The sequence below is a fragment of the Cheilinus undulatus genome, linkage group 17, assembly GCF_018320785.1.
Source record: "Cheilinus undulatus linkage group 17, ASM1832078v1, whole genome shotgun sequence".
Classification (NCBI taxonomy): domain Eukaryota; kingdom Metazoa; phylum Chordata; class Actinopteri; order Labriformes; family Labridae; genus Cheilinus; species Cheilinus undulatus.
In genome coordinates, this window is record NC_054881.1 from 41,223,720 (window position 1) to 41,251,479 (window position 27,760).

Below are 27,760 nucleotides of genomic sequence, written 5' to 3' on the forward strand. Positions count from 1 at the left end.
ACTTTATTCTTAGTTTTTGAGCAGGTTAAAAAATGTACTGTCCTTGGTAGGCATTGTCCAGTATTGCTTTTTCCAGGGCTGACTTATTAGTAAATCATGAGACCGATAACCAACTTAAACAATATGCTTTAGAGGTGCCAGAAAATAACAGTTCACGTCAGAATCACATATATTAATTTAAAAAAGTAAGTAGACTATCAGCTAACTGCTGATTGGCACTGACGATGAAATATTGTCTGTTTCAGGTCAAAGACAGGTGTTATGGTTAAAATAGTGACCATGCTAATTGATGACTTTACTTCAAATGCCTGTGGGTAAATAATAGATATGGAAAACTTAAAAACCCTGTGTTGAGTTTTCCATTAAATTCATATTTCCTTAGCATATCTTAGACGTAACAGAAAAAGTTCATTGTTTAAACAATGTTGTTACTATGACAACCTGAGTTTCAGTTTCTGAAAAACACGTTTCCTGTTTAAGCCCACACATTTTATTCATGTTAAAGTATTTTGCATTTTAAGCACAAATTACTGTTTTCTTTTTTGTTGTTGTAAACACCGGATAAAAAAACGCTATCTTGGCCCCATTTTACCAAGCTATTTAATGTCACATAGTCATTTCCAGTAGTGATGCACGATAAGTATTTTTTTGAACCGATACCGACAGCTGATTGTTTCCTACTCCTGATGGCCGATAACGGATAATAACTGATAACTTTTTTCAATTGTGGGATTTTAAAAAGTAAGTTTATTCCATGTACTTATGCACATCTGGGGGTGGGTAAGAAAGGGATAATATGTAGTGAGCAAAGATGTTTAAAACTAATTCTAACCAACATTATTCCCTTTTCCCTGGAATAAATTCTTGACAAGTGGTCAAATCTGACATTTCAATGAACTAAACAAGAATTCAGCTGACTCATGTCAAATCCGACATAAAAACAAATGATAACAGGCTGTCAAACTTAACAAATGGAGATTTTTGGGTGTCTCTTTTTTTGTTTTTGCTGCATAAGTTAGAAATAGAGCTGATGTTTTACATAAAGATTAAGAATATACACTGATATAAGTCATATCAGAGATAGGTTAAGAATGTAAAGTCCACCGAGTACTGCGGCGCCACCTACTGTTTCGGAATGTGTAGTCTCGTGAGAAAGAAAACAAACGCCTTTATTATCGATGGATTTTATTGGTTTATATTTTATTATTGGCAAAATTAAAATATGTAAAATATATGTGTTATCGGCCGATAATTTATTGGTGCTGATAATTATCATGCATCCCTTATTTCCATCCCCTTAATGCACAACAAATTAGAGCAGATGCTAAATTATCACCTCTCCATAAGAAATAGAGGCAGTGCTATGAATTAGGAATAGATTTTTATTGAAACCAGTTCTGAATCAAATCATGAGCCCTGGAATCTCATCTCTAATACACATATATTATGACAAAATTGACTTAATGTGACTAAATTGACATTAAATGATCAAAAAAGCAAAATGAAAAATTTTTCTATGACACTCTCCTGGGTCTCATATGACCCCTAACTAATAATCTAGGGTTGTGGGCGGGATATTAGGGGAGATCTTGGAGCATGAAAACAGCCAGAGAGGAAGACAGACCTCACAGGGGAATCAACGTAGCACACTTTTTAATTGACTGGATCTACTAGTGATGGGTAAAATAAAATACTAATACAGATAATTGGTCTGATATCGGCCCTGGTAATCAACCAGGCTGATAATTGATTGACTCTTTGGTGTCTTTAACCCTCGGAACCTCAAGTCAGTTTTTGCTGTTTTTGGAATGCCTGTAATTTTTATGGAAAAATGCACGTAGAATCTGAACCCTTTTTAAGCACTATCAAATTGCAAACATCTATCTTTTCATGACAACCTGGACTTTCAAAATTTGTGTGCTGCAAAGGTCAGTGTATTTTCTGGCAGATTCATTTCCTGAAACACGATGGAAACACAATAGATGGCTCTTGTTTTGACATGGTGACATGACTTCCCTTTCCTCGAGAATTCCATTAAATGAAGAAAACAAAATAATGGAATTGAAACAAACAAAAATTGGACCCTGTTTTTAAAATGTTGTTATTCGTTGTTATTCGTTTTTCCGTTTTTGAAAAATGGAAAAACGCTCGTTTTTCTGTTTTTTTCTTTTTTGGTCAAAAATGAAAAACTGAATAACAAGAGTTTCTCCCATTTTTTGAGTCTGGTTTCAACCAGGAAATGGATCTGCCAGAAAATACACTGACCTGCAAAGATGTCAGACAAATGCATCAAAAATTAAGTGACTTGAAAAAACAAGTAAAAGAATAAAGCCGAGGTTAAATCTCATAAAATGTCATACAAATCACCCAGATCAACAAAGAGCAAGCCTTTTCACATCTGCCTTTAGTTCCTACAAACCTTGTCCTCCAGGAGAATAATAACTTTCTAACTAACACAGATTAGAAATGCTCACTTTCGTTTATCTTCACAAAACCAATGAACATTTTGTGCACATGCTGTTTTCCAGTGAGTAAAATGTGCACGAATCCCATTTCAGGACGGCAGACGTCCTGTTTTCATTATTTGGGCCATAAAAGGATTTTTTAAATTTCCTTTCCAATCTGTTTGATTATAATCTTGTCTCTTGTTGATCTTTCAGTGGCCCTGATTGGTCGCCAAGAAGACAATAGAAGGAGAAACTGTAGCATTGCGATTGCCAGGCAGACAGGGAGTTGTCTTTTACTTTTGGTGTCAAAATTGAGGGCTGATAGCAACACTGCTAAGTTTTAACACAATAAATAGTCATAATATCATGGATTTCGTAATGTGGATTTGTACTGTCAAAGCTCTGAATAAACACAGCACTCCGTGCCGAGGTTAAAATGTTCTGGAAGGGAAATTAGAGCCAGGAAATAGTTTGTAGATTGGAAAAACCAGTCCATTACAGGCACCAAGCCCTGGACTTACTGGTATAACTTCACTGTTTTTTACCAGGGATGTCAAACAGTCCAAAAAGCAGATTTCATGAGGCCTGCAAGACATTTTGGGATGTTTTTGTGTCTAATGAGGATTCCATAGATTAAAAGTGCATGCATATTTATCAACTATTAGTGGAAATGTTGGTTTATTTGGCTGATTTAATAAAAGCTAAGATGAAGAGCCAGTTTGGAGCTGAGCTGTTTTTATGCTGATCTGAGCCAAATGATCCAGGCCACTAAAAAGAGCCAGAAATACCATCACTAGATTGCAGGAATCTGGCATGAACAGTTTTTATCTTTAGATTCGATGGTCCTCAGCAAATTTAAGGGAGGAAGGGGCTGAAGTGTTGTCAAATCTTGACATTAAGCTGAAGGAAACCATGCCATTAACCACAGTGGCTATGTGTATTAATGTTGGTCAGAGGTCAAACCAGGCAAGACTAAAGAATCACAAAAATCTGGCTCAAAATAACCCCGCTGTATTAACCATACTTGTCTAATTGGCTTTCACTGGCAGGTATCATCTGCAAAAACAAGGGGAAATCAAGGTTTGAGATGAGAGGGTGATGGCACCTATCCTGATGGAGTTGTTCTTAATGAGGATATATTTGATCTCATCAACCTGCGGCTGTAGTGAGTAAATAGCCAAGGAAAGCGGAGCAGCCTTACATGACACGGTCAGAGCGTTGCACACAGATCTATTTATGAACTCAAACTGTAAGCAAATCTAAAAGTCTGTGTGAGTGTAAAAACACATAAAACACAAATCTGTTTCATCTAGTCTCTCATTTGCTGCCATCATGTCTGCCAGCAGACTTAATTACACTCCGCTTCTGTTTGTTCCTGTGAGACTTTCCCTCATGTTGAGCCCCATCACAGCTCATCAGTACACAGTCTAAATTTAAAGACTGACACCTATTGGCAAGGAAGTGCAGCAATCATAGAAGTGCAGTTATTTTGTTAAAATCATGGTGATTCCACGCAGGACGGTTCACGTGAGGCATTTCATGGCAAAGCCTTGGCCTGAGGTTCACCTGAACTATGCAGAGCTTCTGTACTATTAATGGACAGCCCAGGGTGTCATTTACAGTGAGACAGTGTTAGCTCATAACTTTGCCATTCAAACAGTGTTCATGCCTCCTGTTAATGTTCAGCTCTCTGGAAACGTGAAGATAGAGCCTGTCTGAAAAGTGGATTTGTTAACCGACAATGATTATACAATATGGTGAAGAAAGAAAAGAAATTGGACTCTTTTTTAAATGTTGACAGTGAAATTCTACTGTGAAAATTGAATTTTATTCCTAATAGCCCAGCAGGGTGACCAGGGTGATCTTTGTCGGACAAGAGCTTTTCGACCAAACATTTGTTTTTGACCAATCGAATGGAAGCCGTCACCCTAGTGACAATTTTTTTTTTTTGGTTCATTGCAATCTTGATTTTTATAAATGTAGGGCTGGGGACACAGTTTGAGTTTGATGAATGATCTCTGTTTTGAGCGGCCTCATAAAAAAGAAAGAGGGAAAAGGGATTTAAAGAGAACAGCTGTCCAACTAGAACCATGGCATGTACCCATAGCTTATATTTTTTTTATCAGTCTAACATGAAACGATGGACTACATTCAGTGTGTCAAAGGAGGCATGAAACAGCAGAATTATCCCTCTCTGTTTATCTGTAGAGCCTGTATCAGACACCACTTGCAAGGTGGAAATGATTTTTATCCGTGAATGATTGCTTAAGGCAGTGGTTTATAGATATAGAGAGTAAGATGAGAGGCCTACCTTGGTGTAGCCTCTGTCTGAAATATCTCCACACAGCTGAGGGAGGAGTTGATATCCTCTTGATCTCTGCTGCTAACTGTTGGCTACTGCAGCTACTGGTAGAATGTTAATAGGTGTGCAGAAGGAATTTCAAAATAACAGCGTAGATGAAATGTGATGGTGTAAATTGATATTTTGACTCTCTATCAATCTGATTGGATAACTAAGCGACCAAAGGGTGTATCGATAAACATCGATGGATTGTTACACCCCTAATAAATAATTTAATTGACTCATAATTCTGGTACAGATCTGAATTTAACTGTTTGACTAACGACACACATCTCCACATGCTATTTAGTCTTCTGGAGTTCAGGTACTGGTACTGTTGCAGGGCTGCAGCTAGATAGGACTTCCCAAGGCACTCCTTGCCTTCACAGTGAAGGACTATGAGGACTTCACTGCCTTTTGAATGTCTCGTTTCACTTCAAGAAACTCATAGACTGCTCAGTGGACAAGTCAAAGGTCATCTGTACCTCATGGTATCAAATACTTTATTTTTACTGCTCCCTTTAGCCATTGAAATTCACCTTTCTATCCATAACAAGTTATTTTTTCTGCAGTTAAGCCAGTATCATTAGCTACCATAATTTTTTTTACCTGGGACCATTTGACTAAGCCACTTTGTACATGCACTCCTGCATGTTTCTTAATTTAAACATTGCATTCTCCTAATTGGCACATAGTTACAGACAGCTCCAGTCTAACAGTCACATTTATAGAGTGCATTCAGTAGAAAGAAGCTGCAGTCACACCTCTGATTTATCACCCTTTCTTATCCACATAATGTTTCACATTTACAACAGATGGCCTGGCTCAGGCAAATCTGGATTGTCTTTAATTTGTTAATTTAACAGAAGGGATAAATTTGATTAAAGCCATTAGCTCGCTCTGTGATTGTAAACTGTAATATAAAGTGCCCCTGCATTTAACACACATTGTGTTCAAAGTTTTCCTTAAACCAGAGTGTGTTACGTAAGAGTTAAAGAGCTTTTTACTCAGAAAAAGACCAAAACGTCTCAGTGAGAACAATGGCTAATGTGTGTTTTCTAGTTAGGAGGATTAATCCATATAGCATGACGCCCTATTGGCCTGCCAGAGTAGTTAGAAGGGGGTGTTGTAATCAGATTAAAAACGCCATTTATTCAAGTGCTCCCCTGGTTACAACACTCCTGTTCTTTCTCTGAGTTCTCTGAGTTTGGCTTTATTTGGTGACCATATTCCTGAATAAGGCATCAAAGTGGGTATATGCTGTGTTTGAATCTGTTCACACTCCTCTGTTTGGTCGGGACTTCTCACTCCCCTGAGGTGGATTAACTTGGTTTGGTACTTATTTTTCATACTTTATCGTCACATGAAAACCGTGACCATGATGCGCAGAAGAAGCGAGTTTTTCGTCTTCCTGGACAATGTTTATTCAGTGATAGGGGATAAGGAGGAGCGGCGGGAAGAGCTGACTCCCTGTGAAGAGTATCTACAGGTGCTGCTGCAGATGAAGATGATCAGTGCTGTAAGTGAAACAATCATTAACCCAGTGTTCCCTAACTCCAGCCCAACATCCTCACAGTATTCAGAAAACTAACTTTTTGAAAATCTGTATTAAAGCTCCTGTGAGCAGTTTTTAGCTGATTAAACTCTGAAATTGAAAAACTGATGCCTCCATGTCTTCAACATTTACAGATATTCAGCCACAGGAAGTGATAACTCGTAATTTTTACTGCCTATAACCACCGCCACAGGATAAGATCAGATGAGGGAGTTACAGCACACCTCTAAAGAAAAGAGCCTTTGTTTACATTCAGGAGAGGGATATGCTAAGAGACTTGACACTTTACTATCAAAAATATTCAAATACAATCCATCTCACTAACAATTGGTGGTAAAATTGCAGGCATTTCGGTTTCGCTCTCTCCCACAGCTAGCGCATAACCAGTGTGCCAGCTGTTGTTCCTCTGACAGTGGCTCACTGGCACCCAGGAGCTGCCTTCAGATGAGAAATTTTTCACAGTTCAATGAAATTTATTCTTGTTGGAGATCAAAACTTCTCTATTCACATGGATTAGGGCTGAGCAATTAATTGAAAATCAGATTAAATTGCAATATGGCCTACTGCAATTTACAAATCGCACAAGTTGCAATATTTCTTTAACTTGAAATGTGTGAAAATACCAGTTAAAAAAAACAATTTTTCAGAGTTTATGAAGACTATGCAAACACTACTAGAGTGTCAAATTTTGTATGATGGTGTAAAAAAATCTTCATTTTAATGTTTAATGTTTGTTTGCCTTAATCAGAATGAGGGACTTAAAAATGATAATGCCCTTCAAATAAAGCAAATGACATCAAATTTGCAAATGAGCCACAATAATTACTTCATAATATCTAAAATTGATGAAGCTTAGTGTTCACAAAAGTCATACCCCAAGTTGCGATCAGTTGACAGAAAGCTTCACCTCCTCCACCCCAGCCTCCCCCTTTATAGCATGAAGCTTCCCCTCCTTCACCCCAGCCTCCTCCTTTATAGCATAAAGCTTCCCCTCCTCCACCCCAGCCTCCTCCTTTATAGCATAAAGCTTCACTTCCTCCACCCCAGCCTCCCCCTTTATAGCATGAAGCTTCCCCTCCTCCACCCCAGCCTCCTCCTTTATGGCATAAAGCTTCCCCTCCTCCACCCCAGCCTCCTTCTTTATAGCATAAAGCTTTCCCTCCTCCACCCCAGCCTCCTCCTTTATAGCATAAAGCTTCCCCTCCTCCACCCCAGCCTCCTCCTTTATAGCATAAAGCTTCCCCTCCTCCACCCCAGCCTCCTCCTTTATAGCATAAAGCTTCACTTCCTCCACCCCAGCCTCCTTCTTTATAGCATAAAGCTTTCCCTCCTCCACCCCAGCCTCCTCCTTTACAGCATGAAGCTTCCCCTCCTCCACCCCAGCCTCCTCCTTTACAGCATGAAGCTTCCCCTCCTCCACTCCAGCCTCCTCCTTTATAGCTTGTTGCATACTCATATTCAGGTTCTTGCTACTATGGATGACTTGGTTCTGAATAATTTCACCATTTTCAATATACATTATTATAAATGTGTGTATCTACATGGGGATATCTAGCTATGTACTCCCTGCAAAGTCAAAGCAGCTGCTTGACTAACCCAGGGAGCATCTTTTGAGCAGAGCCCTTCTCTGCCAAGTAAAACTCTAGTAGATCCATTTTGCAATAAAATGATTAAATGTATGATGTATGTTCCTGGCTGAATTGAATTGAATTGAATTTGTTGAAAAACACACAAGATGAGGAACCTAAGAATAATCGCATATTAAATTGCACTTGCAATATTGGGGGAAAAAATCACAATTATATAATTTTTGCAAATCGTTCAGCCCTAACATGGATGCTAAAAGATATGATCTGATTCAGTTGTGCGTGCTCATGCATCAGACATTCGATCTGAATAAAACTGCTCAGACATGTGCTGTATCGTCCCACCAGTCAAATCTACTGTAAATTTGCTGTAGAAGAAGAAATGGTTCTACTGTGCATTTGTTGTGAACAGACTGCTGCCACTATACACCGTCTGATCGCTCGTTTTTTTCAACTCCTCATCATGAGAAAATATTGCTCTGCTCTCTTGTGTCTTCACCTTATGTAATCTTTATTTTTACCTGATTTTATTTTTACACGTTCCTTTGTTGTTTGCTGCAAACAGCTCTTTCTGATGCCCTTCATTAAAATTTTTAACTGCGATTAATCTCAGGATTTCTTCAGTTAATTGTGATGAGTCCCACCCTTTCTATCCCGTTCTAAAATACCTCTGCTTTGCATTTTCGTCTGTTTTTGTGTCATTTTAGATTTTTCTACCCTCCTGAACTAAGGGTTATTGACTTCTAGTTTTGGCACAGACCTGCATTTATAGTTACTTTGGAGATTTAAACATGAATTTAAATATGGTCCACTGAGCTGTCTGTGAGATTTTAAAGGTGATTGAGATATTATGGAGGGCTGCACAGTGGCGCAGGGGTTAGCGCTGTTGCCTCACAGCAAAAGGGTCTCTGGTTTGCTTCCTGGTCAGGGCCTTTCTATGCAGAGTTTGCATGTTCACCCCGTGCATGCGTGGTTTCTTTCCAGGTGTTCTGACTTCCTCCCACCACCAAAAACATGCTCATTAGGTTAACTGGTGACTCTAAATTGGCCGTAGGTGTGAATGTGAGCGTGTCTGGTTGTCTGTCTCTCTATGTCAGCCCTGCGATTGACTGGGACCAGTCCAGGGTGTACCCCGCCTCTTGCGCAATGACAGCTGGGATAGGCTCCAGTCCCCTTGCCATAAGTGGTATAGAAAATGGATGTATGGAGACATTAAGGAGTTGTGATGGACTTACTTTACATCTTTCTGGCTGCAGTGATTTAACCAAAGTTTGTAGATGGCAAAAATAAATCGTGATTAATCGCAATAAAGAAGTAGTAGTGCACTAATTGTACATCGTAGTTAATTGCAATTAATCAGATTAATCTTGACAGCCCAAGTAAATGCTCAGCCAAAATGAAAAACAGCCACATATCAAAGTTCAATATTCATCTGAAAAGAGGAGCGAAGGCTAATGGTGCTAGCCGCTAATGTTAGCCACGCTGTACAGAGTAAACAGGCTCACATCACACCTGCTGAGTCTGACACAATGACCCTGTGATGGATTTGACTTTTCTTGTCTTTAGTTGGTTAAATGCAGTTTGAATAGCTGTTAAGCTAAATGGGGAAACAGATGCATAGGATTGTTGTTAATACATACATAAAGACGTCATGTCATGTAGGGCAGAGAGACGCAGCTAGACAAAAAAACACCCCAAACAGGAAGAGATCAGATCGAGTGTTTTCATGGATGCTGATCCGAACAACAATCGGCATAAACCATTCCTTTCACTCTAAATTTGGAAAGCTTCTTTCCAAATGAGCCAGACTGGAGAATATTTTTCTGAATGAAGACTTTATATGAAGCCTTGTGAATCAGACATAGCTACTGGCTCTTGGTTTTTACAGCAGCAGGGTTTGCGGTGTCTTCATCAGGGCTTGCAGCTTTGATAGAGCTGGTTAGCTTGGGGATTTCTCATAAAAGTTCAGCTTCCCTCTGTTATTTATCCCTTTGGGATTTTGGTTTCTTCTCTCACCATTTTCCCCACATATGTTTCACACTTTCCACAAAGTTCCTGCTACTATCCAAAATTTATATGCTTACTCATTTATTCATTGGACAATAGGTGGGCCAACTCCCTATAAACCAATCAAAATGACCTTTCCACCATTCTGGTGTCATGACGACTCTAATGTAGAACCGACTGTTCTTCCAGAGACTGCTCCAGATTGTGGATTATTGGAAAAGCTTTGCATACTTGTTGTGAACAACATAAAGTTGCTGAACCAGTAGTTTATAAGGCATGGATGAAGCTGAGCTGACTTAACCCTCTGGTACCCCTTGTGCCAAAAATGCACACTTAGTTGATATTTAAAAAAAACAAACTTTGCCCTCTTTCACAATTAATATTACCATGTAGTTGTAGTTTTTGTTTATTTTTGCACAATTTTCAAAATTCTGTCCCAGCCTTAACAGTTAGCCCAACATAAATAAAGTAGCTAAACCTTTTTTATAGCGTTAATATCCCTGCTGTGCATAAAGTCCCCATTGAAACCCATTCAAACCACTTCTTTGCAATAATCAAAAAATAAGTTATCTAATTTTCATGTAGTACCTTGGAAAAAACTCATTTTTTGTGTATTCTGCATCTAAAAATAAGGTGACATCATCAATGAAACATGGCATTTAAAGGGTTAAAAAAATTAAAATGATTGAGTATTTGACATTTATGGTTAGGGCTGATCTTAAATGAGAAAAATATAATTCAATAACAGTAAAACAATTTTGAAATGTATGATATTTATAACATGATTTAAAGGTGTGCATTTTTTGCACAGAAGAGTGAAAACGTGAGTATTTTAGAATAACTGACCTCACAAAAAAACTAATAATGAATTTTAACCAATGTTGCTACTAATCAATGACATATGCCAGGCTGCAGTCATCCATAAATAAGTTATTCACTTTCAGTGTAGTATCTTGAAAAAAATCAATTTGTTTTTTTTCCATCAAAAATTTTTGTTTACATTACAAACGTGGCTATTAAAGGGTTAAAAGATATGCCAACTATTGAGTATTTGGTATTTTTGTTAATGGCACAAGTTGATGAAACAAGGAAAACATTAAACAATTAAAAATAAACTAATATAATTTTTTTATTTACAGTAATAACCACCCTGTGCATTTTTTGCACACTAGGAGGAAAATGAGGCAGCCATTTGTAAGGATACCAGAGGGTTAAGGCTTTTGCAGGATCTAAAGACAAACTAAACCTGAAACTGTTGTGTTTTTGAACAGTATTTGTAGATTTTGAAACTGTTAGTACAGTAAGAGTGTTAGCATTTCCCCCATTTTTGAGTCCATATTGAAAGTTTGAGTTAATATTGAAAGTTTGAGTTAATATTAAAAATAGAGTGTATAGGAAATCTTTGGTATGAGTTACGACCAGTAAAAGGGCTTCCACTTTGATGATAAAGACGTCATTAGAAGCCACTTTAAAAAATCCAGCAGTTAGAGTTTCTTTTGTGATGTCCATGAATGAGCTGTCAAACCTTCCAGTTACTATGACTCACAGCAGCAGTTTCCTGTTGCTTAACCAGCCCTGGTATCTCTATCGAGTGAAAGGGCTACTCTTTAGAGTCCATGCAGAGTGGTTAAAAAAACAACACGGCTCTGGCACATGCAAGCCCTCAGAGAAGAGAAAATGTTTTGTGAGCACAGGAGGATGATACACGTGTGTGGACGCCAACACACATTCTTAAATTTCAGACCGGCAGAGGCGTTGTTTCTATAAATATCTACATGGCATGCAAACAAGAGCTAGTACACATAAGGTTGCACACCAGGCCAAACAGCTGTTCATATCTGGAGAAAGCTGGCATGTATTTTAGCCTGTATATTGGTTTTCTGTAAGCGTGTCTTGTGCTCTTTCAGAGGGCTGTTTTGCATATTTTCACCTAGTATCAGGCAGTTGCAGTATGATCCTAGTAATAGTGAAAGTCTGATAGAAAATATCAGATCTGAACTCAGTAACGGGCTGGAATCTGCCATAACGTCAGGGTAGGGTTACATATACTTCTGCTCCTGTTCTGGCTAATTTTGCCAACATTTGAGCTACAAAATGAAACCCTTTGTTTTCATTCATGTGTTAAATCCTCATCAGCGTGGGTGGGCTACTCCTTCTCAACCTTTAATAACCCAAAGGGAAATAGCTGAGGGCAGCTGTTCAGCAGTCGAGCACATGATCATCAGCCTTTGTTTATGTGTTTGCATGAGAGTAATGGAGAGCTAGGATACTTTTAATATTTTCAGAGACTCTTCTCCGTCTCAGAGGTCACACCGGGCTATGGAGGCATTGTTCCACCCTACTTTCTCACACAAAGCCCAGAGTGTGTCTCAGAGAGGGTTTGGCATCTCCCACTAAATATTTGTTCTTGCTGCTGGACGCCCACGGTCATGAATCGAACTGAAGAGCTGCTTTGACCGTCTCACTGACGACTTTAGATTTCACTGGCTCCTCTCTGAGTCATCTCTGCTGCGTTTAGGGGACTAACACACTTGTTTTCTGACACTTTCCTTCTGTTGATGAGCCAGGGCTTCTTCTGGAGGAACAATCGGGCTATTCGTTAATTATTTGAATTGGCAGGACACTCAAAATCTAATGAACAGTTTTGGATAAAAGACGTCTATTTCTCATCCTTCGCATTTTAACTGAAGTTTTAGGGTTTGTCTGCTAATGAGGCTCTTTTGTGTTCACCATGTTGGTTTTGAGACTCGCTGTACTAGTCCAGAATGTGTCAGTTAAAACAAAGATGTTATTCCTTTAATAGTGTATCGTGATGATACCAGCATTTCAAACTTTGTTATAAGATTAGAAAAACTCAAATGATGCATATGCATATTGATCAGTATTCCTGGCTACCATTACACCATGAAGACAAAAGAACTCTCCAAGCAACTCAGAAAGATGCTTACTGAGAAGTCTAAGTCAGGGGATTGATACAACAAATAGTCCAAGGCTCTGAACATCCCAAGAGTTCAGTTAAATCCAGCATCAAGAAATGGAAGGAATATGGCACACCTGCCTAGATCAGGCCGTCCTCACAAACTGAGTGAGCGTGCAAGAAGGAGACCAAAGAGAGTTCTAGCTTCAACTGCCAGGAGAGCAGCAAAGAGAAAGCTCCTGTTGAAGAAAAGTCTGATTAAATCTCGACTAGAGTTCGCCTAAAGGCGTGTGGGAGACTCTATAGTCAAGGGTAAGAAAGTTCCCGGGTTTGATGAGACCAAAATTGTGCTTTCTGGGCATCAGACAAGACACCAACTGCACTTCACCACAAACACACCATCCCCACTGTGAGAAACGATGGTGGCAGCATCATGCTGTGGGGATGCTCCTCAGCAGCCGGCCCTGGAGGGCTTGTAAAAGTAGAGAGGAAAATGAATGCAGCAAAATATCGGAAAATCATGGAGGACAGTCTTATTCAGTCTGCAGTAGAACTACGGCTTGGGAGAAGATTAATTTTCCAGCAGGACCACTGACCTGAGGCATACAGAGAAAGCTACAGAAACAGTTTAAAGACAGCAAGGTGAATGTTCTGGAGTCGAGTCAAAGCCCAGACCTCAATTCAAGAGAGAATTTGTGGTTGGATTTGAAAATGGCTGTTCACGCCTGATCCCTGTGCGACCTGACAGAGCTTGAGCAGTTTTGCAAAGAAGAATGGAGTAAAACAGTGTCCAGAGTAGGGCTGAATGATTTAGGAAAATAATGTAATTACAATTTTTTACCCAGTATTGCGATTGCGATTTAATATGCGGTTATTTCTGAAGCTCCTCATCTCATGCATTTTCCAACAAAAATAAACAATAATTCATTCTAAACTATAGCCAACACAATATTAGACTAAACTAGGGCTGAACAATTTTGAAAAATATCTAGTTGTGATGATTTTGACTCATTTTGACTCATTTTGCAAATTGGATATGAACTGTTGTATTACAGTGAATGATAATTTTATATCATTCTTATAAGAAAACACATAAAAATGAAGAAATATGATTTTTTTTGGAACACTAGTCCAAAAATATGCCACTAAACAGATTGCATGATATGTAATAGGGGTGTAACTATTCATCGATCTGGATAAATATATCGATTGTTTGAGCAATGATTCAGTCAAATCAATTGAAAGTATAACAATCGTTTTCCATCACCATTTTTACCTTACGCTTTGATTTGAATCGTCATTCTGAGAATCGACATGGCATCATATCATGATGAAACTGGTGATTTGAACTCCTAATATGTAATGCATAATGTCTCTGCTGCAAAAAGCATTTTGAACTGGTAGATTGACACAAATTTTAGGTGAAAAAAATATTGCACCTTCTGCGATTTGAAAATTGCAGCAGGCCATATTGAGATTTAATCTAATTTGCGGCTAATTGCCCAGCCCTAGTCCAGATGTGTCTGATTTTCAGACTTTTTTAGTGAGTTTTCTGCTTTGAATCACATATTTCTTTTGGAGACTATCTTTAAGCAGCGATGAAGCTTCAAAATAAAAGCATACTAAACTCCCTCGTTGTCGCTCAGACTGCACTGATGTGACATAATCTCATTGCCTCAGAGACTTAGCTTCTACCTCCAACATTGGACTCCAGGAAGCTCTCATTGAGTTTAGGGTATCTCAGATATTTAACGCACTACTCCATTCACGCCCCTCTCATCTGCTGTCCTGACACAGCACATTAAACCCTATAAAAAGGACAAAAGCATCTGAAAAGCCTCTCGTCCCTTTGTCCTCCCTCCAGGAGAACATCTGTCCCCTCTGCCTCTCTGCTGGATCCTCGCTCATTCTGGCGTGACATCTACTTTTCTTTGCCCCAACAGGTTTCCTGTCAGGGGCCGGTAGACTCAAGGAGACACCAGGGAGCCAATCAGAGAGCTGGAGAAAGATGTTTACAGATGAATTACGCTGTTAGGTCTAGTGTCATATTTGCAGAAACGTCACTTTTTATTTTTTTTCTTATTGAATGAATGGTTTTCAAAGTAAACAGTAAAGCCACTATTTTTATTTGGCATCAGTTATCTGTTTTTGGGTGAGCTCAAATAGCCAAACCCTTCACTTTTCCATAAGATGCTCTTTAATGAAGCCCATTTAAAGTCTGTACCTTATTACATTATCATTTAAATGAATGAGTGATCTATTTGGGAAGACTTTTATGCCTCTGTGCTGGCTATAGCTGATGTCAGAGATATACCATTTTTGGGCTGTGCGTCTGTCCTCCTGGGCGTTTTTTGTGAATGTGATATGTAAATCACACTTAGAGGAATCTTGCACACATCTCCACTCAGAGTCAAGGAAAGCTTTGAGTGAGATTAGGGGTTTTCTCTGATTGACTGATTCATCTGCATTTACATCTTTTTCCATCTTCACCCCACAACTTATTAGTCAGCTATTTCCTCTTGTTCTTTTTGGTCAGTGTGCCAGCAAATTGATTCCCCTTTTCTCTCTTCTCTTGCGTTTTTAATGCTCTATTGATTTCTGCTGTGATCATCAGAGCAGCAAAGTGACCTCTGCAGAGGTGCTAAGGCAAGAAAAGTCCCCAGGAGCTGTTTTAAGAGGTTTTCATGTTAACAGTGCCGTTCTTGTTGTAAACTGCTACCTTACCTCACTGGATCTGTTTTTGGAGTTCTCCTGCCATGATCTCATTAAATAACATGCGCGACCATGTGAAAAGACTCTTATTTAGCATTGTGTGCATTCCTGCAGCTTGACAGGTGCGTTATTATTTAAAGGAGGAAATTTTGGTGAGGCCACAGAGCAGGTCTTCTATTTATTGCAGACTGTGTGTCTATGAAACCATCTGTGCATAGAGATAATGAGTGTAACAGCAATGCAAAAAGAGCAACTTAAAATACCAGAGATGGGTTATGTCATGATGTGGACGGTGTCATCTGGTAGTTGTGATGATGCTCTCTGCTGCCCTCTGTGGCTGAAAGGAGAAGAACAGGAAGCTGTAAAAAATCACCTGCTTCTATTTTAAAACTCAGGCGTTGCACTTGGTGAGAAGCATCACAGACTTGTTCAGCCACTGGTGGGTTTTTTACTTTGAAGAGGGAAGACATGAAGTTTCATCTATATACAGGTGCATCTAAAAAAAAATTAAATATCATGAAAAATTCATTTTTTTCCTGTGATTGAATTCAAAAAGACTTTTTAGGTTTAATGTTGATTTTAACAGCTTAAAGCTCTTGAAAATTAGAAATCTACTGTCTTCGAAGGGAAGGAAGGAAACTCATAGTCCAATGTTATCATTTTTATTTTTTCTATTGTAAAATGTAGCCTTTTTAAACTGTAAACCTCTTTATAAAATAAAAGAATTACCTTTTTTAACTTTAACTTTAACTTTACCTTTATTGTCCCCTAAAGGAAATTTGCTTTGCAGGCAGGTAAAAAACATAGAACATAGAAAACAAAGTCACATAAGTTTAAGTTTAATGTTTACAGTGTGGCACACTGACGGCCTGTTAGCCAGACCAGAATCAAACAGTGATGAAAAGCGGTTAAAAAGTGGCAGGAATATGTAATTTAAAACACCAGAACCCAATAATAGCTTCAAAATGAGGTAACAGTTAGCGAGGATGCTAGCACCACTGCTACTGATCGCACACATGTGCATTGATTTCATCAATGAAACAATGAAGTAGCTAGTTTTAAGCTAGCATTAGCTATCAAACACCTCCTAGCTAGCTAGTAACCATTCAATACTTTACATAACAGCATTAGAAACATGTAAATTCTTGGCTACAAAACATGGGCAATTAGCATGCTAACTGTAAGCTACTACTACTTTTATGGTAATGTTACTTTTTAAAGGATAGTGCTTTCTAGCTTACATTATCTTCTTAACTTCTACAACAATCTATGTTGAAATTGCTTTCTACAGAATATGTTAGCACGCACAGAAAGAAAAATTGGGTGGCAGTAACATTAGCTGTTGTGTTAGCCTTTTGTGACTAATGCCAGGGTTTCCTCCAGGATTTTTTGAAACTGTAACATTACCACGACTTTACAAATAAAAAAAATCACTGAAAATTGAACATGGATATTCCAAAGCTGTCAAAATAATGTTAAGAGTTTAAATGTCTATATTCTGAAAACTAGAAGAAAATGACATTTTTTAGTTCTGTTAAATTAAATAACGTGGACATGCCACAGAATAAACACACAAGCAGTTTTCAAAAAATGAAAATGATATTCTTTATGCTTTTACTTTTCCTCCCTCCTTTCAAACATACAAAAACACTTCAAGATCATACTAGTGACAACAGCCTGGGGATATGATCTGAATGAAAGACTCCTATAGTGGGATTCTGCTGTTATTACGCCCTCTTGCAATTATTTCATCCCAGAGGAGCCACAGGTCAGCCTCAGCCTAGAAAAGTTATTCGTTATAAACATTTATCACTGACGTATTCAACAAGCTAACGTTAGTTCGTTCATGCTTGTTGCCAGACCGACCCGCACTCACGGACGGACACACAAACGGTCTCTCCTCTAGCCTGTTATACACACACAGACACACACCCAACTGCTCCTGAGCCTGACAGTCCGTCCTTGTTGTTTTTATCCAGTCTCGTATCGTAACAGAAACGGAATTAAAGTTCCACCAGAGTTTTTGCGACAAAAAGCTGCTTTTAGATCGCTAGCGTCTCATCTCCATCATGAGATGCCGTTGATGATGAATTTATCTATACAAGTTTATCGCTAATTATGGCATTATAATCAGGGAAGTACTAAACTAAATGAAATTAAAGTTATCAGCTGCCTGTGTGTGACGACAGACAGGAAGTTGAGACGCCGGTGTTCGTTTTTCAAAATGAAGTTACAGAGCAGTGTCACATTTAATGATTGCAATTTCAAACTCCTATTATGGTTCATAAATGTGTGCAGATACAGACTCTATGTTTATATGGATCCATTCATACAATATAATTTACATTTTTAACATCTGAAAATAAAAGATCATAATTCTGAAGGCATGGCGGCTTTTATTTTGGCGTGGCAGTGCGCCACGATCACCCTGAATGCACTTTCTTTCTTTGTTTCTTGAAATATGCTAATTTCAGAAGCTGGTCAATGCCAAAGCAGAAATATTCCTTTAACTTGTAGAATTTTACAAGCCTAGAACATGATGTTGTTTGTATAAAATAAGAATAACAGAAAAGAGATTTTGAGATAAACGCTGCTATTTACCACTCTGTAACCGTCTTTAGGTGACTTTTAATGGGCTTCCAGGGTTTTTACAGCCAAAGTTTGCACGTTAAGACCTGCAGTCTTTTACACTTTAGTGTGACTTCAGTTTTCATCACCACAGGCTGCCGCTTGTATCATAACAACACTTGTTTCCTTCATCCTGAGAGGAAAATTGGCCTCTGTGGCCTAACGTAGATGGGATTAATATGTGACTACACGCCTGCACAGCGCTCACCAGTGTCAAACATTTGTCCTTGAGTTTGTCCTACATTCACGTTGAACATAGAGGAACCAGAACTCTGCATTGCAGGGTTGCAGGTCAGCGTGCTCAGAAGAGTTCTGAAAGATCTGATCTGGACTGGAAGCTAAATAATGTGCATTAGTTCAGATTAACTGAAAGTCTAATACATTAAACTGGACCATAATCTCCATCAGCAGTTGGGAAGGGCTGGAGGTCAGGAGACTGATCCTTAAACAGGCACGTATTTGTTTTTCCTCCAGCGCATGAGCAACATACATTTATATTTAGTAATGGCTGGGATTCTCCTTTGTTCTCAGTTTGAACCTGTTCCCCATTTCCCGGATAATAAAACAATATTTAGCTGGGTGGTTGTATTTATTTTCTTTCATGTACTACTACAATAGTATGTGCAGCTCAGTGAGTCAGGTCCTACAATAACAAGCAGACCAGGCCTGGCTGGTTTCCTGCAGGGATCCCTCCTGTTCCCCCTCCTGTAGGAACAAGGTCAGGTGTCAGAGGCCGCACATGACAGAAAGGAGGCTGGGCTAGAGCAAACACAGGAGTTATTAGTCTTTCAGCACGAGGCCCTTACATCGGAAGAGGTTTTACAAAAATCCTTTTGCACATTGAAAATGAGCCCCTGCCCAGCCAACTGTGAGAGAAATCCTGACGCTGTTTAATTTGCATGCAGAGCACACACGCTAACTTATGTAACTGCAGAGTGAGTCATTTTTAGATTTTTAGATTTCATTTTCTTCATCATATCTAATCTCTAGTCGTAGGCTCTACATAGAGATGCAGGTTCAACAATCGTCTACATCATGCTTGATGCATCCAGCATTTCCTTACTGAAATGCATCAGAAAAGCTCAAACCTAACTCCTTTCAAAAACATGCAATTTAAAAGTTTCTTCTCTTAAGAAGAGGCCTGACAAAGCTTCACTTTTTACTTTTCACAATGATGCTAATTTGGCAGATTTTATTCCTGTTTAATGGTAAGAAAGTCACATTAAAATTTGTTTAGTTTTCTGTCTCATACCACTAAAGTGAACACGAGTATGGCCAATATCTTACATACAGTTTTATTGTTGAAATGAGACGTATGAGGTGATCTGCATTACTCTGGAAAAAAGAGAAATAACAGCCTTTAAAATGTGGGCTTAAAGGACAAATGAGGAATGGAGTCTTACCTGATGGTTGTCATATGCTAACTGCTAGCTTCATCAGAACAAACATCAAATTATTTGTAAACTAATGTGCAGATAATGCCATGTAGAGATAATTTCAGGAGTTTTTCTTTGGTCATGAAGCCCCGTTGTTTAAGCTCTTTTCTAGTTTTTCTACCTGAAATGCTACACTGACAATTGGCTCAAAAATGTGGTCAATATAATTTAGCTTTTTGACAAAAATGAAAAAAAGGAATCCTCTTTAAAGTCACAGTGAAATCAGATTTCTACAATGACAATTAAATGTAAGATGAAATAAGTGACTACTTAAATATTCAGCCCATTCAAGTCAGTATTTAGTAGCAATCACAGCTCTGAGTCTGTGTGGATAGGGCTCAATCAGGCTCAAACATCTGGACTCATTCTTCTTTGCAGAACTGCTCAAGCTCTGTCAGGTTGCACAGGGATCAGGCGTGAACATCCCCTTTTTAAGTCCATCCACAAATTCTCTATTTGGTTGAGGTCTGGGCTTCGACTCGGCCACTCCAGAACATTCACCTTGACCTTTAAACCATTTCGGTGTATTTTTCTCTGTGTGCTTCGGGGTCGGTGTCTTACTGGAAAACAGATCTTCTTTCACACTGTAGGTCTGTTGCTGACTAAATTAGATTTTCCTGCATTTTGTCGCATTCATTTTCACCCTCTACCTTCACAAGCCTTTTCAGCTGCCAAGAAGCATCCCCACAGCATGATGCTGCCACCACTGTGCAGCTTTACATGTGTGCCATATTCCTTCAACTTCTTGATGATGGATTTTACTGAACTCTGGGGAAGTTCAGAGCTTTGGAAATGTTTTTGTATCCATCGCCTAACTTGTACTTTTCAATAACCTTTTCTTTGATTTGCTTGGAGTGTTCTTTTGTCTTCATGGTATAATGGTAGCCAGGAATCCTGATTTACCAATTACCTTCCAGGAACAGGTGTCTTTATACAAAATTATATAATATGAATTAGCCTTTAAGGCAGGGGTTCTCAATATTGGGGTCGGGACCCCATTGGGGGTCGCAAGACCCTGAGATGGGGTCTCCAGATGCTTTAAAAACTAAGAATATTTTTAAGAAAATACACTGTTGCCACTTTACACCCACTTTGGCAACTTTAACACATTTTTGCCACTTAAAACCCATTTTTTCTCAATTTTAAACCATTTCCACCGCTTTTTTCTGCCTGTTTTTGCCACTTCTAACCAAATCTTGACACTCTCCGCCTATTGTTGGCTCTGTTGTCCCATTATTGCCACTATTAACCCCTCTTTACCGCTTTTTATGCCATATTTCAACACTTGAAATGCCCATTTTTGCCAGTTTAACCCATTTCTTCCAATTTTTGCCTCAGCTAACCCTTTTTTTTTGCCAGTTAATATCAGTTTTTCATCCCATTTCACTAGTAGTGCCACCTATTTTTGGCACTTTAATGCCATTTCAGCCACTTTTTAATCCCCTTTTACCACTTAATATGCCTGTTTTTGCCACTTTAAACCCATTTTTGCTTTTTTTTGTTATTTTTGCCACTTTATCTAATTTTTGGCACTTCTAACCCATTTCTGCTACTTTTAAAATCCAATTTCACCAACTTTTTCCACTATTTTTTTGCCATTATTTACCCATCTTTTGAACATCTTTTAATTCTGTTTTTAACAAAATTATTTACCTTTTTACTTTCACTTATGAATGGCCTTGTCCGCACATGACTCTTGAGTGTGCATGTCTGTGTTCAGCCACATTCAGGTACAGCGGGGGTCTCCGGTCTCTGGCACCTTCATTTAAGGGGTCTCGGGCTGAAAAGTTTGAGAACCACTGCTTTAAGGGAGGATACCAGACATGTCTGCACAAGTGAATTAAAATTTAACTCAAAAATGACTGTATGACTTGAGGCTAAAATTTCTAACAAATGCATCAAATGCACAGCGCTAGGTCTCTCACCAGCTGTAATAGCTGGAGGTTGATGTAAGTGCAAAGACTACATGACTGTGTACTCTTGTCTGACACACTTTCCTATAATGTGTTGCTGTCTTTGGAATTTGCCTCACCACCACTCATTATTTATTAACGTGCTCTTTCTTTCTCCCGTATTTGTTTACGACTTTTCCATTTTAGTGGACTTACCGCCTCTCCTACCTCGTCTGATGTTTGCTGAAGATTCATGAGCTCAGAGTGACTCATCATATTTCACATCATGATCTTAATTTAACCTGCATTTTACTGGATTTAGGGTACTGTAGGGTGAAAAGTTTAAGGGGTTCCAGGAGAGGACCCCCCCCTCCCCTTGTTAATTTAATCCCCTCCCATGTAATCCCGCCTCTACTGTCAGTTCTACTCCTTTTAAACCTCCCCCCTCTGTTTTTCCGCTCTCTCTCTCTCCCTCTGTCCCTCACCATCCTCCTCTCTCATCCCACTTATTCCACCTTACGCCTGATGGAGCATTAAGCCTGAATGCTGTAGGCAGCATTGGCCTCAGATTCAGAGTGAACCAGTTTAGCAGCAGTTCCTCTCCGTGCTCTCTGGGATTCTTCCAAAAAAACGGGAAATACTTCGGCTCTTTCTCTGTGGTTTATTTGTTATCGTGTGGGAGTGGGGTCAGTGGGACATTGTTCCCAACCCTTCCCAACGTTCCTGCCTCATTCTCGATTGGATACCTGGGAAATAAAGATCTCTTGTGGATGTTAGCCTCCTCTGAACTGACCCCGGCTAGCTGCTCTTTTGGATGGAAATTTTCTGGATTTTGCTGGTTCAGGAGGGTAGACGTTCCACCGGATAAGATGGTACCCCTGCAGAAAAGGGTAATCTGAGTTATGCATGTGGAGGAGTGTGGGCTTGGAGACAGGCAGGCTTTGTGTGGCTGCTCTGTTTGTGTGCCTACTTCTTGCAATAATGGAATAAATGCAGTTTAATGACTTTAATTGGCATGTAGGCCTGAGAGTAAGCATACTTTTAAGCATTAGAGTTTTTATAGGAGCAGAAAGCAGCAGAAACTAGGGGGGTATGCAGAGAGAGGCTGTCTATTGTGTTTTATCTTGTCATTCTTCTTTTGAGTGGCTTGTTGATGAGTGATTACTCACTGAAACTGACAACAATGCTTACTGGAAAGCCCCTCTCACTCACAGTAATCTCCATTGTTGTCCTTGAGTGCTTCAGTTAATGCATTTCTGCACCTTTAAAGGTGCCACGGTGCTTCTATGTGCTCAAAAAGCTACATATCTGTTTTAATAAACTGTTGCGTGCTCTATTTAGGTCTAGCTTCATAAAGAGATATCTTAAAGGGCTGTGACACTGCAGGCTACAGACGTCTCTCGAACTTCTCATCACCACAACCACTTCCTGTAATATGAAAAGGCTTTTAAAGCAGAGATGCATCAAGCAGTTGGAACACTGTGAAGGCTTATTCTAAGTGACACTTTGCATGGTTAAGGTGTGGCGCAAGAGAAGGCTAGGATAAAGACGCCAGAAATGGGAGAGGAGAGGATGGGGGACTGCTTCAGCTACACCAAGGTCAAACTTTGTTTTGTACATCTTTACACTCTAATTTAAAATGTTTGGAAGATCAGTCATTAGCTTTGGTAGCATCTGTATCTTTCCCAGACCGGGTTGAATTTCAAACCTCAGCCAAGTAGAAGCTCACTTTTTCCTTTAAAAGTCAACTTGTGAAAAATGAGTTCAGCCTCAACAGCTGTATTTGGTTAACAGATGTGGACTCTGCTAGTGCCTGTTATTTTTTTTTTATTTTTAAGAGGATATCAATAAGAAGCTGAGTTGTCACACTTGCTCAGAGTCAGCCGAGGTCCAGGACTTTTAAGGTATTTTATGTGTAAACTATTTGAACTGCATCCATGGGTGAGGGCCAGATGCTTTCATTCGATCACTGACTGTGAATAAACACATTGAGCGACACATTTATGCCTGATTGCTTTGGTTAAAGGGTCACTAAACATCTGGCACAAGGCTGAGTGTGTGGGGTTTTTTTTGTTTTTGTTTTACGACAGCGCCATATGAACGTATTGGTTTTTATTGTTTCTCAGGGAAATGAGCTTACGTAATGTCCTCATGAAATTGATTTAATCTACTGTTATGCCTCTCTTCCTTTCCTTTTGTCAGTATTTTTGATCATAAATGGCTATCCCTGGTTTTTTGAATGATTTAATCATTGTATCTTCTTCCCTCCTGCAGGATCAGTTTGACAACTTGGAGAAGCATACACAGTGGGGGATCGAGTATTTGGAGAAGTACACCAAATTTGTCAAGGAGAGATCAGAGATCGAAACCAACTATGCAAAACAAATTAGGTGAGTGACTGATGATCCATATTCTTGGTTTGAAATCCAGCTGGTTCAGATAAAGAACGCCCCCATCCTTTCAAGGCAGGATTTGACCTACTAAAGTGTCCTTGAAATAAGAGACTGGATCCTTTCCTGGATCCTCATTATGTTGCTGACCGTGACTTCTGACCTCCCTCTGGAGGGTAACCAAAAGAGAATTTTCTTAAGCAGTTTTATTGATCATAAAGATGTCATTGCAGTTCCATAAAAAGCATGTTAGCTGAATGCTAAGTGTAGCGCTGAATAGACAGGCACACAGATTGTGTCTGTTCTGACCTCTGGAGGCAATTAGTGTTTTAAATACTTCACTACTTTTTAAAGCAAATAGTGTGCATACTAGGGATGCATGATGTTATCTGTATGATATCAGAATCAGCAGATATGAAAATTTCTGCCGATATTTGGAGCAGTATTTTGGCTATAAAAGTTTGCCTACATGAGATTCTGCCCCAAGTGGAGGAGTTCAAGTATCTTGGAGTCTTGTTAATGAGAAAGGAAGAAGAATGGAGCAGGAGATCGGCAGTGATGCGGTCTCTGCATCGGCCTGTCGTGGTGAAGAAAGAGCTTAGTTGAAAGGCGAAGCTCTCGATTTACCGGTCGATCTATGTTCCTACCCTCACCTGTGGTCACGAGCTGTGGGTAGTGACCGAAAGAATGAGATCACGGATACAGGCAGCTGAAATGAGTTTCCTCTGCAGGGTGTCTGGGCTCTCCCTTAGAGATAGGGTGAGAAGCTTGGCCATCCAGGAGGAACTCAGAGTAGAGCATATGGAGTATGAGGTGGATCTGGCATCAGGTCCGGATGCCTCCTGGATGCCTCCCTGGTGAGGTGTTCTGGGCAGGTCCCACTGGGAAGAGGTCCCGGGGAAGACTCAGGACACACTGGAGAGACTAAGGCTGAATCCCAATTCTCCCCTTAACTCCCAATCTTACCCTCAATCTCAACCCTCAGTTAAGTTAAGATTTCAGACTGTAGAGGGCAGTAATGTGCCAAAACTGCGTAGTCTGTTGATTCAGAGGAAGCAGAAGAAGAAGAACGAGAACGTGTTAATACTCAACCAAATAACATGTATAAACACCACAACCACGGACATATTCAGTAGAAAGTCACCGTATAACATGGCCATTAGCTAACGCCAAACACCAGCTGTAACTCGTAGGCTTGTCCGCAACGGCATGGTTACCAGCTTACGATCCTAAAAAAAAGTAAATGATGTGCTACAAAAAGGCAAATAATCCATAAAATAACATTAAACTAAGATATTGGAGTGGTTTTTGTCATTTTTAGATCTCTATTAACAATAGAGATCCATATCCATAAAGCCCTCAAACTCACCCCTCAACTCAACTCTCGGGAGAATTGGGACAGCCCTTGCACTTCGCAGGAACGCGCATTTTGAGACTGATGGTTAAGATTGAGGGTTAAGGGGAGAATTGGGATTCAGCCTAAGTCTCTCGGCTGGCCTGGGAATGCCTTGGGATCCACCGGGAAGAGCTGGATGAAGTGGCTGGGGAGAGGGAAGTCTGGGCTTCCCTGTTTAGGCTGCGGCCCTGTGACCTGACTTTGGATAAGCAGAAGAAGATGGATGGATGGATGGAGTTTGCCTACATTAGCTGTAAATATTGTAATATATTATTATTCATCATAATTGCTTACACTTAAAGTGTGTTTTAAGGACTGATAGTTGTTAACTTCATCTATAAACTTCAAATTGTGTGTTTAAAAAACTGAAGTTTTAGGTCTGAACTACATTTAGATATTGGGTATTGGTATTATTTTGTAAATAAACTGCAAAAATCCATAATCGTGCATCCCTAGTTTGCAGAGAAGAATGAAATTGGCTTCCTTAGTAGCATCAACATTACAAGTCAGCTTTCTGATTGGACCTGCTTGATGACACGCATGGAATATCGACTTTGCAAAGTTTATCCTGCCAGGATGTAAACAAAGAATGGATATCATCGATAGCATCCTAAAGGAGCGGAGTGATTTGGCAGTATTTTGATCCAGAGAACAAGGATACAGTTAATTGTAAGGTGTGTCAGCTTACACTGGTATATAACCACTCGACTGAAGCATACGCTCAGTTTCACTCCACTTGCTCCCTCATGCTTTGATCCCATGTTAAAGACACAGAGCTTGTTATGGTCATTTTTTAAGTGTTTGTTTTTTTAACGTCACAGTAGCCAACAAAATGCAATTTCAATGTGCATTTAACAGGATTCAAAACAGCTGCCTTGGAACATCCTTGGAATAATAGGCAATATTGTAAAGCTATGATGCCATATTTTTAGCTTTTACAGAGGGAAAGAGAGTGTGCATTGTCTAAATTGCATTTCCAGCAAAGATGCAGGAGTTTACCTGTAAGTAGAAGGAAGAAATTGCTCAGTTTTGGAGCACAGGACTTGTGGGTTTGTTGCAGTGGTATTGAAACAGATACTGATGCTTTGTAAGATCACATCTAAGAGGAATATTCTCGTTTCGTGACAACCCTTAACCCTCCATCTCTCTTTTTTTTCCTCTTTGAGAGTCTCTCTGTCTGCCACTCTCTTCCTCTCTTTCCTGCATACACGCTGTCTGTTGTTATTGCGAGCTTCTGCTTCAGGCGAGAGGAAGTCAGGTTATGGGGGGGATGGGGTGGAGCTTATGTATCCATAGAGACTACTAGGTATCAGTATTATCAACCCCAGGTCTGACCCAGATTTTTTTCCTCCTACCACATGTGCTGGCCCCGCCCCCTCCAGTTCTCCCCACTCTGTGTGTGTTTTGGTGCAGTCAGTGATTTTTTTTTTAAAGGCGGTGATGAGAGCATGAGCAGTCCTGCACTTAAAGGATCCAACCTCTAAACCCCGACACAGTGGGAGATACCCCTGAAAATCCTCAATCCTTATCTCTAAAGAGGCCTGGCAATATGGCTAATGCTCTCAGTATTGACCCCCCAGCCTCCTATTTCATAGTGACCAGCCAATACCAATCCAATATTTACATAGCATCCCCCTTCAGCAGATTCTCTACGGACCACGTCAGTCCTCTTTTGAGAATTAAGTCAGCTTGAGATAATAGGACTAGCGGTCTGTGTTTACATGCACGCATTAACTTGCACATACATGCCCCTGCATGCAAGAGCTTTTAAGCTTATAGACAAACATATTTAACATTAACAAATTAATGCTGTTTTATATATATTTCTATTGTCTTGATAGCTGATCAGTTTGCTTATTTTCCTCTATATCCTTAAATTAAACTCAAGGACTTTCACAAACTTGTAGATTAGCATCACTAAGTTTGTTTTATTAATTTTATTAGCTATATCGCTGAAGTTTCTAATGTATATATATTGGATTTAAAATTGCTTGGTCACTTTGTTTACTTTCTATAGTGATGCATTAGTCTATTTTACTGTTTTTTTTCTGTTTATAGAGGGATTTTATAACTGCTGAAAGATTTTACTGTGACCTGCCAAGGGACTGCAGATGTAAATCAGCTCCAGGCTGCCTTCACAAGAGATGTCAAGCCTGATTTTATTCCCTTTTTGCACCCCAGATGATCAGGGCACATAGCCCATGTGTCAATTCGATTGTTTTACTGCTTTACTTTTCTGGAGTTGAAAATATAAAATATTTGATGTTTATTATTCCAGGCTGGGCTGCTTCTGAAAGAACAGCAAAAGAGTGCGAGCAGATAGAGCAGTGTTACTCAACCCTGCTCAACCAAAGAGCCAAATTGTTAAAAAATAAATTTGCAAGAGCCACAATCTAAGAAGTAAAAAGTGGCAAAAAGGGTGAACGTGGCAATAAAAATAAGGAGACAAAAAT

At 39.4% G+C, this 27,760-nt stretch overlaps 1 protein-coding gene across 15 annotated transcripts in view; it reads left to right on the plus strand.

Annotated features, from left to right (window-relative positions):
- The window catches only part of LOC121525056 (formin-binding protein 1), a 124,839-nt gene that overhangs the window by 14,928 nt on the left and 82,151 nt on the right, over nucleotides 1–27,760 (plus strand). For 13 of the 15 annotated variants that reach the window (XM_041810786.1, XM_041810787.1, XM_041810789.1 and 10 more), the window contains exons 1-2: nucleotides 22,004–22,411; nucleotides 23,796–23,911. In XM_041810786.1, the coding sequence (XP_041666720.1) occupies nucleotides 22,292–22,411; nucleotides 23,796–23,911 (236 nt within the window). In that variant the 5' untranslated portion in view covers nucleotides 22,004–22,291. Of the gene's footprint in view, nucleotides 1–22,003; nucleotides 22,412–22,480; nucleotides 23,121–23,795; nucleotides 23,912–27,760 lie in introns of those variants that run through there. The other 2 variants (XM_041810793.1, XM_041810794.1) reach the window with 2 other exon arrangements.